The sequence below is a fragment of the Oncorhynchus masou genome, chromosome 6 (assembly GCF_036934945.1).
Source record: "Oncorhynchus masou masou isolate Uvic2021 chromosome 6, UVic_Omas_1.1, whole genome shotgun sequence".
NCBI classification, from domain to species: domain Eukaryota; kingdom Metazoa; phylum Chordata; class Actinopteri; order Salmoniformes; family Salmonidae; genus Oncorhynchus; species Oncorhynchus masou.
Genome location: NC_088217.1, coordinates 20,161,212 through 20,177,723, shown reverse-complemented (window position 1 = coordinate 20,177,723; position 16,512 = coordinate 20,161,212). Strand labels below are relative to the sequence as shown.

The window sequence follows — 16,512 nt, the reverse complement described above, 5'->3', positions numbered from 1 at the left end:
ACTTAAAGCCCATTCTTGTGGGAAGCTGCTATAGACCAGGTGCTAACAGTCAGTATCTGGATAATATGTGTGAAATGCTTAATAATGTAAGTGATATCAAAGTATATTTTCTGGGTGATTTAAATATTGACTGGCTTTCATCAAGCTGCCCACTCAAGAAAAAGCTTCAAACTGTAACCAGTACCTGCAACCTGGTTCAGGTTATCAGTCAACCTACCAGGGTATTTACAAACAGCACAGGAATGAAATAATCAACATGTATTGATCACATCTTAACTAATGCGGCAGAAATCTGCTCGAAAGCAGTATCCACATCCATCAGATGTAGGGATCAACATAGTAGCTATAACTAGGAAAACCAAAGTTCCAAAGACTCGGTCTAATATAGTGTATAAGAGGTCATACGAGACATTTGCAGTGATTCCTATTTTGAAGATGTTCAGAATACTTGCTAGTCTGTGGTGTGTAATGAGGAACAACCAGACGCTGCTGGTCTGTGGTGTGTAATGAGGAACAACCAGACGCTGCTGGTCTGTGGTGTGTAATGAGGAACAACCAGACGCTGCATGGTTGACATGTGTAATGAGGAACAACCAGACTGCTGCTGGTCTGTGGTGTGTAATGAGGAACAAGCATGCACTGCCTGTTAAGAAAATGACTGTAAAAGACTGTTAAATCCCTGTGGATAGATAACCAGTATGATTGAGGTGTGATGAGGCAAAAGGAATGGCAACAACCAGAGTCTGGTCTGTGGTGTGAATGAGGAAACATACAGTAAATTGAGAAATCATGTGAATAAACTTAACAAAAGCATGAATTAAGAGAAACTGTACTGTGAAAAAAAATAAATGGCAGGTAGATAGTGGTTGATTGAGAGGGATGAGGCAAAAGGAATGGCAAATAAGTGGTTGCACAGCCGATTGGCAAACATACAGTAAATGGTTAGAATAAACTTGGCAAAAAGGGAGCCTGTAGTGGTTAAAGAGGGGAGGCAGGTAGCCTAGTGGCAGGTAGCCTAGTGGTTAGAGAGGGGTGGCAGGTAGCCTAGTGGTTAGAGAGGGGAGGCAGGTAGCCTAGTGGTTAGAGAGGGGAGGCAGGTAGCCTAGTGGTTAGAGAGGGGTGGCAGGTAGCCTAGTGGTTAGAGAGGGGAGGCAGGTAGCCTAGTGGTTAGAGAGGGGTGGCAGGTAGCCTAGTGGTTAGAGAGGGGAGGCAGGTAGCCTAGTGGTTAGAGAGGGGTGGCAGGTAGCCTAGTGGTTAGAGAGGGGTGGCAGGTAGCCTAGTGGTTAGAGAGGGGTGGCAGGTAGCCTAGTGGTTAGAGAGGGGAGGCAGGTAGCCTAGTGGTTAGAGAGGGGTGGCAGGTAGCCTAGTGGTTAGAGAGGGGAGGCAGGTAGCCTAGTGGTTAGAGAGGGGTGGCAGGTAGCCTAGTGGTTAGAGAGGGGTGGCAGGTAGCCTAGTGGTTAGAGAGGGGAGGCAGGTAGCCTAGTGGTTAGAGAGGGGTGGCAGGTAGCTTAGTGGTTAGAGAGGGGTGGCAGGTAGCCTAGTGGTTAGAGAGGGGAGGCAGGTAGACTAGTGGTTAAAGAGGGGAGGCAGGTAGCCTAGTGGTTAGAGATGGGTGGCAGGTAGCCTAGTGGTTAAATAGGGGAGGCAGGTAGCCTAGTGGTTAGAGTGGGGAGGCAGGTAGCCTAGTGGTTAGAGAGGGGAGGCAGGTAGCCTAGTGGTTAGAGAGGGGGCAGGTAGCTTAGTGGTTAGAGAGGGGTGGCAGGTAGCCTAGTGGTTAGAGAGGGGAGGCAGGTAGACTAGTGGTTAGAGAGGGGTAGCCTAGGCAGGTAGCCTAGTGGTTAAAGAGGGGTGGCTGGTAGCCTAGTGGTTAGAGAGGGTGGCAGGTAGCCTAGTGGTTAGAGAGGGGAGGCAGGTAGCCTAGTGGTTAAAGAGGGGAGGCAGGTAGCCTAGTGGTTAGAGAGGGGAGGCAGGTAGCCTAGTGGTTAGAGAGGGGAGGCAGGTAGCCTAGTGGTTAGAGAGGGGAGGCAGGTAGCCTAGTGGTTAGAGAGGGGAGGCAGGTAGCCTAGTGGTTAGAGAGGGGAGGCAGGTAGCCTAGTGGTTAGAGAGGGGAGGCAGGTAGCCTAGTGGTTAGAGAGGGGAGGCGGGTAGACTAGTGGTTAGAGACAGGTGACAGGTGTATAAAATCAAGCACACCACCATGCAATCTCCATAGACAAACAGTGGCTTTAGAATGGCCTTACTAAAGAGCTTGGTGACTTTCAACGTGGCACCATCATAGGATGCCACCTTTCCAACAAGTCAGTTCGTCAAATTTTTGCCCAACTGTGCTGTTAATGTGAAATGGAAACGTCTAGGAGCTACAATGGCTCAGCCGCGAAGTTGTAGGACACACAAGCTCACAGAACACCAATTGCTGAAGCAAGTAAAAACCATCTGTCCTTGGTTGCAACACTGACTACCGAGTAACAAACTGCCTCTGAAAGCAATATCAGCACAAGAACTGTTTGTCGGGAGCCTCATGAAATGGGTTTCCATGGCACATAAGCTTAAGATCACCATGTGTAATGCCAAGCGTTGACTGGAATGGTGTAAAGCTCACTGCCATTTGACTCTGGAGCCGTGGAAATGTGTTCTCTGGAGTGATGAATCACGCTTCACCATCTGGGACTGTTTTTCATGGTTCAGGCCCTTTAGTTCCAGTGAAGCTAAATCTTAACGCTACAGCATACATTGTTGACAATTCTGTGCTTCCAACTTTGTGGCAACAGTTTGGGGAAACTCAACAAGGTCTGATTTCATTATTACTTGTCACGGATCCCTCCGGAACATTCATCACACACACCTGTCAACCTATTCCCACTGATTAGTATTTGTATATATGTGCCCTTTTGTTTCCATTGGGCTGTCGATTATTGTTACATTGTCCGTTGTGCGTACCTGTGCTGTGTGTTTTGGGCTTTCGTGCCCTTGTGGATTGCGCAGATGATTACGGGTCTCGTCCCGTGTCATTGTGCGCGTGTGTTATTTATTCGAGGTACTCTCGCTCTTTTGTTTGGGTTTCTACCCTGTGTTTGGTGTAATGTTTGTTTGGTCTTCGTCCTCGTGCCTGCCTTTACACGGCACGCCGTATTTATTCGAGGTACTCCACGCTCTTTTGTTTGGGTTTCTACCCTGTGTTTGGTGTAATGTTTGTTTGGTCTTCGTCCGTGTGTTTTGTATATCTTCGTCCCCGTGCCTTTACACGGCATCCGGGAATTTGGGTGTAATAAAAACCCTTATTATTATTTGACCATGCTGGTAATTTATGAACATTTGAACATCTTGGCCATGTTCTGTTATAATCGCCACCCGGCACAGCCAGAAGAGGAAGGGCCACCTCTCATAGCCTGGTTCCTCTTTAGGTTTCTTCCTAGGTTTTTGCCTTTCCAGGGAGTTTTTCCGAGCCACCGTGCTTCTACACCTGCATTGCTTGCTGTTTGGTGTTTTAGGCTGGGTTTCTGTACAGCACTTTGATATATTAGCTGATGTAAGAAGGGCTATATAAATACATTTGATTACATTTTTACATTTTTTATTTTATTTTTTTGAGGTATACAATCTTCCAAGCTCTGCAGATTATGCTTCAAAAAGACAGGCATTAGATTATTATTTTGGTACTGTCCATATGTAAAGTTGAAGTCAGAAGTTTAAAACCCGTTTTTCAACCACTACACAAATTTCTTGTTAAAACCTCTTGGTGTTAGGGGGCAGTATTTTAATTTTTGGAGAAAAAAAAGTTCCCGTTATAAACAGGATATTTTGTCAGGAAAAGATGCTAGAATATGCATATAATTGACAGCTTTGGATAGAAAACACGTTTCCAAAACTGTAAAGATATTGTCTGTGAGTATAACAGAACTGATGTTGCAGGCGAAAGCCTGAGAAAAATCCAATCCGGAAGTGCCCCAGGTTTTGAAAGCGCTGCGTTCCAATGACTCCTTATTCAGCTGTGAATGTACCATCAACAAGCTTACGCTTTCTACGTACTCCCCAAGGAGTCTACAGCATTGTGACGTAGTTTTACGCAGTTCTGTTGAAGAATAGCCGTAGGCGGCCACATTGCGTAAGTGGTCACATGGTGGCTCCGAGAGAGATTCTCACGTAAAATACAGAGGTCGCCATTACTCCAATCGGTCCTAGTGAAAAACGAATTGTCCCGACGGATATATTATCGAATAGATATTAGAAAAACACCTTGAGGATGGATTCTAAACAACGTTTGCCATGTTTCTGTCAATATTATGGAGCTAATTTGGAATATTTGTCAGCGTTGTGGTGACCGCAATTTCCGGGCGATTTCTCAACCAAACGTGAAGAACAACCGGAGCTATTTTGCCTACAAAAATAATCTTTTGGGAAAAAATTAACTTTGGCTGTCTACCTGGGAGTCTAGTGAGTGAAAACTTACGAAGTTCATCAAAGGTAAACAATTTAATTTGATTGCTTTTCTGATTTCCGTGATAAGGTTGCCTGCTGCTAGCAAGGCATAATGCTATGCTAGGCTATGATAAACAAATGCTTGTCTAGCGTTGGCTGTAAAGTATATTTTGAAAATCTGAGATGACAGGGTGATTAACAAAAGGCTAAGCTGTGTTCCAATATATTTCACTTGTGATTTTCATGAATAGGAATATTTTCTAGGAAGATTTATGTCCGTTGTGTTATGCTAATTAGTGTCAGATGATGACAACGGTCCCGTTCACGGAATGTGTCACTACAGGTTAACAAACTATAGTTTTGGCAAGTCGGTTAGGACATCTACTTTGTGTATGACCCAAGTCATTTTTCCAACAATTGTTTACAGACAGATTATTTCACTGTAACACAATTCCAGTGGGTCAGAAGTTTACATACACTAAGTTGACTGTGACTTTAAACAGTTTGGAAAAATCCAGAAAATTATGTCATGGCTTTAGAAGCTTCTGATATGCTAATTGACATCATTTGAGTCAATTGGAGGTGTACCTGTGGATGTATTTCAAGGCCTACCTTCAAAGTCAGTGCCTCTTTGCTTGACATCATGGGAAAATCTCAGAAAAGTCTGGTTCATCCTTGGGAGCAATCAATCTTCAAAAGCCTGAAGGTACCACGTTCATCTGTACAAACAATAATAAACACCATGGGACCACGCAGTGCAAATCAATCCCAGAACAACAGTAAAGGACCTTGTGAAGATGCTGGAGGAAACAGGTAAAAAGTATCTATATCCACAGTAAAGTATATCCACGAGTCCTATATCGACAAACCTGAAAGGCCGCTCAGCAAGGAGGAAGCCACTGCTTCAAAACCGCCATAAAAAGGCCAGACTACGGTTTGCAATTGCACATTGGGACAAATATCGTACTTTTTGAAGAAATGTCCTCTGGTCTGATGAAACCAAAATAGTACTGTTTGGCCATAATGACCATCATTATGTTTGGAGAAAAAAAGGGGGAGGCTTGCAAGCCGAAGAACACCATCCCAACCGTGAAACACGAAGTCGCTCTGGATAAGAGCGTCTGCTAAATGACTTAAATGTAAATGTAATGTGGCAGCATCATGTTGTGGGGGTGCTTTGCTGCAGGAGGGACTGGTGAACTTCACAGGATAGATGGCATCATGAGGTAGGAAAATTATGTGGATATATTGAAGCAACATCTCAAGACATCCGTCAGGAAGTTAAAGCTTGGTCCCAAATGGGTCTTCCAAATGGACAATAACCCCAAGCATACTTCCAAAGTTGTGACAAAATGGCTTAAGGACAACAATGTCAAGTTATTGGAGTGGCCATCACAAAGCCCTGACCTCAATCCTATAGAAAATGTGTGAGCAGAACTGAAAAAGCATGTGCGAGCAAGGGGACCTACAAACCTGACTCAGTTACACCAGCTACTACCAAACACTAATTGAGTGTATGTAAACTTCTGACCCACTGGGAATGTAATGAAAGAAATAAAAGCTGAAATAAATCATTCTCTCTACTATTATTCTGACATTTCACATTCTTAAAATAAAGTGGTGATCCTAACTGACCTAAGAGAGGGAATTTTTACTATGATTAAATGTCAGAAATTGTGAAACTGAGTAACACATATACAGTTGAAGTCGGAAGTTCACATAAACCTTAGCCAAATACATATAAACTCAGTTTTCATAAAAAAACACAGCGGGGACTGTGAAAGGACACAGGCACAGACACACACACACACACACACACACACACACACACACACACGGATTTTGTGTTGTAGATATGTGGTAGTAGAGTAGTGGCATGAGGGCACACACTTAATGTGTTGTAAAATCTGTTGTGAAATGTATTGTAGTGTTTATAAAAGTTTACAACTGCCTTCATTTTGTTGGACCCCAGGAAGAGTAGCTAATGGGGATCCATAACAAATACAAATACAAACCACATTCTATGACCATGACCACATTGTATAAACCTGACTACATTGTACAAACCTAACCACATTCTCTATTCCTGATGTCCTAACCAGTTCAAACGTATCATACAATGTCAAATATACTGATATACATACAGTGGCCATATTAGGACAGCCTTCGTGTCAGTGGGAGCTGATTCAGTCTCAGAAAGAAAACTGAAGATATCCTAATATGGACACTGTATAAACAAACAAACTCATCAGTAGGCACAGTAGCACATGATCCACTGTTTGTTCCTACCTCGGTGAGGTGCGGGTTGGGGTTGAAGCCACACTGGTTGCACACCATGGATCGGCACTGGGTGCAGGTGCTGCAGTTTGGCTGGTTGTCTTCCGTGGTGCCTGTCAGGTCAGCTGTCTTACAGACGGGGCACAGCTTGCTGCTGGGCATGGGGGCAATCTGGGGCACAGAGTAGGGGGAGGTGGGGGTGATGGCGGGGGACACCGACGGGGAACGTCCCATCCTGCTACTACCCACGTCCACCTGGAGGTTCTTACGGGCGGCGTGGCCCTGGCCCTGCTGCTCCCCCTGGGATGCCAGGCGGTCCCCTGTACCAGGCCCAGTCTGGACCCCCGCCTTGGGGCTGGATCCAGGGTCTGGCTGGGGGGGTCTTCCAGAGATGCTGTGGATGACAGATATGTGGTAGACTCTTGTGAGAGGATGTTGTTACATCTCAGAACAGCATGGCTTTAAGGCTGGGGCTTTGAAGCAGAGCTTTACAAATAGGACAATACACTTTCAAATCAAAGTTTTGTCAGATGTTTTCAGACCTCTAAAGTAGTCTAATGTCAAAATGAAACCACATCACATGACATTGATTGTGTAGATGCAACTATACTGCCCTACAGAGCAAAAAGGCAGTAACTGCTCATTTGGTCGACAATTAGTTAATGTCATTTTTGCTACATTAAATACATGCTTAGTCAAGTGGACATGTATCCTGCCTCTATTGTATTGTGTTTTGGAGAAAATGGGGGGTCATGTTTAGCAGTAACTGCATAAAGTTACTGTGAAAAAAGGTAAATAAAAGCCATATTTATCAGTTCCATGCTATGAGCAGTTACTGCCTTTTTGCTAGGTAGAGCAGTATATGCCTCAAGCACAAATACACAACCATGTATTGCGATGAATCTTGAATGAAAGGGTTTACAAGTGGGACATTTGCTTTGCCCAATGCCAAAATGGGTACATGAAAAAAGAAGAGTGGGTGAGTTGGAAAAATAAACGGTTTTATCTTGATGAGATAAGGATAGAACAGGATTTTCAAAGAGCTGATAATTTTTCTTCCTTTCTGTTTCACTTCGTCCTCCTCCTCACCCACACTTTCAGCCTTCTGACCGTGGAAAAGACATAGGCTGTGTCTCAAATGGCACCCTATTCCCTATATAGTGCACTGCTTTTGACCAGGGCCCGATATAGGGAATAAGGTTCTATTTGACACAGACAATTTCCTCACAGTAAAGTTACTCTGGGAGGTGGCAGTAGGTAACTAAAGAAACACTCACCCTCTCAAATCATACACACACGTACACGCACCTTTCTAACCCCACTGTCCGCTGAAGAGCTGAGCTGAGCATGCATACCTGTAGTGGTCTGTGTTCAGTTCATATGGTATAGACATGGTAGTGGTCTGTGTTCAGTTCATAGGCCTCCTGGGCCATATACAGCGTTCCTCACTAAGTTCCCTGAATTCCTATCGGACCTTGTAGTGAGAGCAGATAATATTCAAATTTCTGGTGATTTTAATATTCACATGGAAAAGTCCACAGGCCCACTCCAAAAGGCTTTCGGAGCCATCATCGACTCAGTGGGTTTTGTCCAACATGTCTCTGGACCTACTCACTGTCACAGTCATACTCTGGACCTAGTTTTGTCCCATGGAATAAATGTTGTGGATCTTAATGTTTTTCCTCATAATCCTGGACTATCGGACCACCATTTTATTACGTTTGCAATCGCAACAAATAATCTGCTCAGACCCCAAACAAGAAGCATCAAAGTCGTGCTATAAATTCTCAGACAACACAAAGATTCCTTGATGCCCTTCCAGACTCTCTCTGCCTACCCAAGGATGTCAGAGGGAAGAAATCAGTTAACCACCTAACTGAGGAACTGTTAAGGGAATTTTTATCAATAATGACTAATTATATATACATTTCAATCAGGACTGACTAATCAGAATACTATTATGTCACTGTATATGTATGAATTTTCTTTCGTAATCCTAGTACTGAATATAATGTGTGTAAATATAATCAAGAATTAGAACAATGACTGTCTGTTCCTTGGTAGAAATGAATGAACTATATCTTCAGACTGGCTAGAATGCTTATCTACACAGGAAGACCTTGACTCAGTCATAAATTGTATTAAATTGGTAGGGAGACGATGTGGGAAGGCTTGAGATACTGCCTTTGTACCAGGGTGGGAGAAGAGACGGGACAGTTCAAAAACTAATGATGTCATTTCTAGTTTATAACCTGTGGTAAACTGTATCGTGTTCAGTACTCTCGTGAATAAAAGCTGCTGTTTGACTTTAAGACTGGGCTCAGTCCATTTTTATAGTAGTAAGGGTCATACATATCCTTATGAATTGACAGAGTGTTTGATTTTAATTGGGTGTTAAAACAGAGTTATTTAATTCCTGTAACAGGAACTCAATTTAATCTTGCGCAATACCCTAGATGCTGTTGCACCCCTAAAAACTAAAAACATTTGTCATAAGAAACTAGCTCCCTGGTATACAGAAAATACCCGACCTCTGAAGCAAGCTTCCAGACAAAATGGAATGGAAATGGCGCCACACCAGTCTGGAAGTCTTCCGACTAGCTTGGAAAGACAGTACCGTGCAGTATTGAAGAGCCCTCACTGCTGCTCAATCATCCTATTTTTCCAACTTATTAATTGAGGAAAATAAGAACAATCCGAAATTTATTTTTGATACTGTCGCAAATATAACTAAAAAGCAGCATTCCTCAAGAGAGAATGGCTTTCACTTCAGCAGTAATAAATTCATGAACTTCTTTGAGGAAAACTTCATGATTATTAGAAAGCAAATTACGGACTCCTCTTTAAATCTGTGTATTCCTTCAAAGCACAGTTGTCCTGAGTCTGCACAACTCTGCCAGGACCTAGGATCAAGAGAGATGCTCAAGTGTTTTAGTACTATATCTCTTGACACAATGAAGGAAATAATCATGGCCTCAACCTTCAAGCAGCATACTGGACCATATTCCAACTGAACTACTGAAAGAGCTGCTTCCTGTGCTTGGCCCTCCTATGTTGAACATAATAAACGGCTCTCTATCCACCGGATGTGTACCAAACTCACTAAAAATGGCAGTAATAAAGCCTCTCTTGAAAAAGCCAAACCTTGACCCAGAAAATATAAAAAACTATCGGCCTATATCGAATCTTCCATTCCTCTCAATATTTTTAGAAAAAGCTGTTGCGCAGCAACTCACTGCCTTCCTGAAGACAAACAATGTGTACGAAATGCTTCAGTCTGGTTTTAGACCCCAGTGTGGCATTGAGACTGCACTTGTGAAGGTGGTAAATTACCTTTTAATGGCATCAGACCGAGGCTCTGTATCTGCCCTCGTGCTCCTACACCTTAGTGCTGCTTTTGATACCACCGATCACCACATTCTTTTGGAGAGATTGGAAACCCAAATTGGTCTCCACGGACAAGTTCTGGCCTGGTTTAGATCTTATCTGTCGGAAAGATATCAGTTTGTCTCTGTGAATGGTTTGTCCTCTGACAAATCAACTGTAAATTTCAGTGTTCCTCAAGTTTCTGTTTTAGGACCACTATTGTTTTCACTATATATTTTACCTCTTGGCGATGTCATTCGAAAACATAATGTTAACTTTCACTGCTATGCGGAAGACACACAGCTGTACATTTCAATGAAACATGATGAAGCCCCAAAATTGCCCTCGCTAGAAGCCTGTGTTTCAGACATAAGGAAGTGGGTGGCTGCAAACGTTTTACTTTTAAACTCGGACAAAACAGGGATGCTTGTTCTATGACCCAAGAAACAAAGATATCTTCTGTTGAATCTGACAATTAATCTTGATGGTTGTACAGTCGTCTCAAATAAAACTGTGAAGGACCTTGGCGTTACTCTAGATCCTGATCTCTCTTTTGACAAACATATCAAGACTGTTTCAAGGACAGCTTTTTACCATCTACATAACATTGCAAAAATCAGAAACTTTCTGTCCAAAAATTATGCAGAAAAATGTATCCATGCTTTTGTTACTTCTAGGTTAGACTACTGCAATGCTCTACTTTCCGGCTACCCGGATAAAGCACTAACTAAACTTCAGTTAGTGCTAAATACAGCTGCTAGAATTCTGACTAGAACCATATTACTCCAGTGCTAGCCTCCCTACACTGGCTTCCTGTTAAGGCAAGGGCTGATTTCAAGGTTTTACTGCTAACCTATAAAGCATTACATGGGCTTGCTCCTACCTATCTTTCCAATTTGGTCCTGCCGTACATACCTACATGTATGCTACGGTCACAAGACGCAGGCCTCCTAATTGTCCCTAGAATTTCTAAGCAAACAGCTGGAGGCAGGGCTTTCTCCTATAGAGCTCCATTTTTATGGAATGGTCTGCCTACCCATGTGAGAGACGCAAACTCGGTCTCAACCTTTAAGTCTTTACTTTAAGACTCATCTCTTCAGTGGGTCATGTGATTGAGTGTAGTCTGGCCCAGGAGTGTGAAGGTGAACGGAAAGGCTCTGGAGCAACGAACCGCCCTTGCTGTCTCTGCCTGGCCGGTTCCCCTCTCTCCACTGGGATTCTCTGCCTCTAACCCTATTACAGGAGCTGAGTCACTGGCTTACTGGTGCTCTTCCATGCCATCCCTAGGAGGGGTGCGTCACTTGAGTGGGTTGAGTCACTGACGTGATCTTCCTGTCTGGGTTGGCGCCCCCCCTTGGGTTGTGCCGTGGCGGAGATCTTTGTGGGCTATACTCGGCCTTGTCTCAGGATGGTAAGTTTACATTTACATTTAAGTCATTTAGCAGACGCTCTTATCCAGAGCGACTTACAAATTGGTGAATTCACCTTCTGAAGTTGATGGTTGAAGATATCCCTCTAGTGGTGTGGGGGCTGTGCTTTGGCAAAGTGGGTGGGGTTATATCCTGCCTGTTTGGCCCTGTCCGGGGGTATCATCAGATGGGGCCACAGTGTCTCCTGACCCCTCCTGTCTCAGCCTTCAGTATTTATGCTGCAGTAGTTTGTGTCGGGGGGCTAGGTTCAGTCTGTTATATCTGGAGTATTTCTCCTGTCTTATCCGGTGTCCTGTGTGAATTTAAGTATGCTCTCTCTCATTCTCTCTTTCTTTCTCTTTCTACCATGTCTCGGGACTGGCATGATGACTCCTTGCTGTCCCCAGGCCACCTGGCCGTGCTACTGCTCCAGTTTCAACTGTTCTGCCTGCGGCTATGGAACACTGACCTGTTCACCGGACGTGCTACCTGTCCCAGTCCTGCTGTTTTCAACTCTCTAGAGACAGCAGGAGCAGTAGAGATACTCTTCATGATCGGCTATGAAAGGCCAACTGACATTTATTCCTGAGGTGCTGACTTGCTGCACCCTCGACAACTACTGTGATTATTATTATTTGACCATGCTGGTCATTTATGAACATTTTAACATCTTGGCCATGTTCTGTTATAATCTCGCCCTGGCACAGCCAGAAGAGAACTGGCCACCCCTCATAGCCTGGTTCCTTTCTAGGTTTCTTTCTAGGTTTTGGCCTTTCTATGGAGTTTTTCCTAGCCACCGTGCTTCTACACCTGCATTGCTTGCTGTTTGGGGTTTTAGGCTGGGTTTCTGTACAGAACTTTGAGATATCAGCTGATGTAAGAAGGGCTATATACATACATTTGATTTGATATGAAATAGATGGTAGTGGTCTGTGGTCAGTTCATATGGATTAGACATGGTAGTGGTCTGTGTTCAGTTCATATGGAATAGACATGGTAGTGGTCTGTGTTCAGTTCATATGGAATAGACATGGTAGTGGTCTGTGTTCAGTTCATATGGAATAGACATGGTAGTGGTCTGTGTTCAGTTCATATGGTAGTGTCTGCTGGCTTATGCAAGGTTTAGGATGCAAACTGGTGAGGGCCCAAAAAGGTGACACTTCTTTTTATGTTGCACTGAAACATGCAAAACATCCCTGCTAGGAGGAAATGCAGGTTTTTAACTAATTAAACAACAAAGAATATGATCTACGTGATCAGTCTCTGTGTGTAAAATAAAAAGTGATTCATGTGAACCTAACTCACAGCTAGAAAATGTAAAGAAAGCCATCCAATGTTATTTGTTGCCTAGACTTTACTGCAAATGACACTCAAGTCCAGAGAAAAAACAATACACTAATATTGCAATTAGCCATGACAGCCTTTATAATAGAACACTTGTGATCACACACACATCTAAATATTGCACTTGGGGGAAAAAAACATCTTAAAGTAGAAACAGAATGAAAAACAGGCTTTCTATTTTTGCTCTATTATAGTGGCCACTATAGTAGACATCGATCAAGTGCACAAGGCTACATGAGTGCAAAAATAACATTCAATGAGTAAAGAATTCAATAATCCCCCTCCCTCACACACACACACATGTGTTACTGTCAAGTTCAACACAAAAGCAATATCTTTGGGCTAGAGTGCAGGTTATTACATTGTACACTTCCTGCCTGTTGACATCTGTTCTACAATGTGCCAGCAGCAGAGCATGAGACCCTTTGCTGGCATAATTGATCTCTTTCAGGCAGAGTACACCTGGCATACCCCTTTTATCCACTGTATTGAACAAGTGAGAAAGAGGGAAAGTGTGTGGTGTTCCTTTCACCTCTATAGTGTCATCCAGCTTAGAAACAGAATAAACTAAAAATAATTCTGTATTTATTTCAGATGTATCTGTTATATTTTAAACAATAAGGCACCTTGGTGGTTTGTGGTATATGGCCAATATTCCATGGCTAAGGGCTGTAACCAGGCACTCCGCATTGTGCCGTGCATAAGAACAGCCCTAAGCCGTGGTATATTGTCCATATACCATAAACCCCTGAGGTGCCGTATAGCTTAAATATAACACAGATACATGTGCATGTGAGGTTTCAAATAATAATGTTACTACTACTAGCTTGCTCTCTCCCTGCTTCTCCTGAACATGTTTATCTGATAGAGCTAGTTAATCCTTTTTGGTACCAGGTAGAACCCTTTTGGGTTCCATGTAGAACCCTTTCCACAGAGGGTTCTACATGGAAACCCAAAAGGAACCCAAAATGGTTCTACTTGGAACCAAAAGGGTAACCAACAAGGGTTCTTCAAAAGGGTTCTTCCTATGGGGACCCCCCCCCATGTACCTTATAGCTATTAAAACTGGTTAACAACGTAATAAAACCAGTCAACAGGTAATATTGACTCATACCTGTGGTATACGGTCTGATGTACCATGGCTTGCTATCTTGCTGTCTGTCTCATGCTGTACCGATCATCAACATGAACGAGACTGAATTCTGTTGAATTGTCAACTGGTCTAAATTCTTGTTAGGAAGATATTGCTGTTCAGAATGACATGTTTATGACTGTTGATGTTCACAGGAATCTCCAAATGCTATGTTGAACGAGCACCACGGATGGAGGAGGTGGAGGAACACAAACAGCTTCTTTCTACCAAACATACATGAACAACTGCTACATCTGAAATAAATACAGAATTATTTTAGTTTATTCTGTTTGTTTTTTTATGCTGGATGTGAGTAATTTAGCAGGTCTATAGTATAATGTATTTTTTTGAAATGCTCATTAAATATGTATTCAGTCAAAACTCACTTATTTTACGTTTGCTAAAGTAATGTATGTTTTGTACTGCTACTTTTTACATGCTGAAACAGTGTCATTAGTTTTGAGCTGGACTATGATCGAGGAAATGTCTACTGTAAATGTCTACTACACTTTTTAAAAAGTTGATGAATGAAATTAGCACCGTTTCTAATAGTTTGTTGCTATTGTCTGGTGAGGAAGTGGGCAATATGGAATACATTGGAGGAGAAAGGGAGAATTAATGAGAAATCAGAACTTGGACAATGTCAGGGAATAAGTAGGATAAATGTACATCCTATCAATGGCAAAAGAAACGGTGCAGATGTAGCCTTAAGATAACATTAGATATGTTGAACATCTTGGCCATGTTCTGTTATAATCTCCACCCAGCACAGCCAGAAGAGAACTGACCACCCCTCATAGCCTGGTTCCTCTCTGATAACATTAGATATGTTGAACATCTTGGGCATGTTCTGTTATAATCTCCACCCAGCACAGCCAGAAGAGGACTGGCCACCCCACATAGCCTGGTTCCTCTCTGATAACATTAGATATGTTGAACATCTTGCCAATGTTCTGTTATAATCTCCACCCAGCACAGCCAGAAGAGAACTGACCACCCCTCATAGCCTGGTTCCTCTCTAGGTTTCTTCCTAGGTTTTTGCCTTTCTAGGGATTTTTCCTAGCCACCGTGCTTCTACACCTGCATTGCTTGCTGTTTGGGGTTTTAGGCTGGGTTTCAGTACAGCACTTTGATATATCATCTGATGTAAGAAGGGCTATATAAATACATTTGATTTGATATGTGCATGTTATTTACTGTACAGACGGCTAGCCAGCTCTTTTCAAAACATTGGATTACCAACTCAACGTCTGAGTTTGCACCACATTTTGACATGGAAGAAATATACTACCAAACATACAATGTTGATCCCAGACATTTTCCATACGCACAAGAAGCTTATTTATCTCAAATGTTGTGCAGCCTGGTCCTTCCTCCGCTGCCTCCGTAACAGTTTATAAATTCCTTTTAAGAAAACATTTTAATTCAGCCGTTGATTATCTTTATGTTACGTGTGTGCATGTTGGGTAGTGGTGGATTGTCTTTATGTTACGTGTGAGCATGTTAGGTAGTGGTGGATTGTCTTTATGTTACGTGTGTGCATGTTAGGTAGTGGTGGATTGTCTTTATGTTACGTGTGTGCATGTTAGGTAGTAGTGGATTGTCTTTATGTTACGTGTGTGCATGTTAGGTAGTGGTGGATTGTCTTTATGTTACGTGTGAGCATGTTAGGTAGTGGTGGATTGTCTTTATGTTACGTGTGTGCATGTTAGGTAGTGGTGGATTGTCTTTATGTTACGTGTGTGCATGTTAGGTAGTGGTGGATTGTCTTTATGTTACTGTGAGCATGTTAGGTAGTGGTGGATTGTCTTTATGTTACGTGTGTGCATGTTAGGTAGTGGTGGATTGTCTTTATGTTACGTGTGTGCATGTTAGGTAGTGGTGGATTGTCTTTATGTTACGTGTGTGCATGTTAGGTAGTGGTGGATTGTCTTTATGTTACGTGTGGTGCATGTTAGGTAGTGGTGGATTGTCTTTATGTTACGTGTGTGCATGTTAGGTAGTGGTGGATTGTCTTTATGTTACGTGTGTGCATGTTAGGTAGTGGTGGATTGTCTTTATGTTACGTGTGAGCATGTTAGGTAGTGGTGGATTGTCTTTATGTTACGTGTGTGCATGTTAGGTAGTGGTGGATTGTCTTTATGTTACGTGTGAGCATGTTAGGTAGTGGTGGATTGTCTTTATGTTATATTGTGTGCATGTTAGGTAGTGGTGGATTATCTTTATGTTACGTGTGAGCATGTTAGGTAGTGGTGGATTGTCTTTATGTTACGTGTGAGCATGTTAGGTAGTGGTGGATTGTCTTTATGTTACGTGTGTGCATGTTAGGTAGTGGTGGATTGTCTTTATGTTACGTGTGTGCATGTTAGGTAGTGGTGGATTGTCTTTATGTTACGTGTGAGCATGTTAGGTAGTGGTGGATTGTCTTTATGTTATATTGTGTGCATGTTAGGTAGTGGTGGATTATCTTTATGTTATTGTCGTGTGTGCATGTTAGGTAGTGGTGGATTGTCTTTATGTTACGTGTGTGCATGTTAGGTAGTGGTGGATTGTCTTTATGTTACGTGT

General features: G+C 42.8%; 1 protein-coding gene across 1 annotated transcript in view; it reads right to left on the bottom strand.

Annotated features, from left to right (window-relative positions):
* The window catches only part of LOC135541487 (protein bassoon-like), a 168,904-nt gene that overhangs the window by 135,852 nt on the left and 16,540 nt on the right, over nucleotides 1-16,512 (bottom strand). Inside the window, 1 exon segment of the mRNA XM_064967797.1 lies at nucleotides 6,706-7,087. Coding sequence (XP_064823869.1) covers nucleotides 6,706-7,087 — 382 coding nt within the window.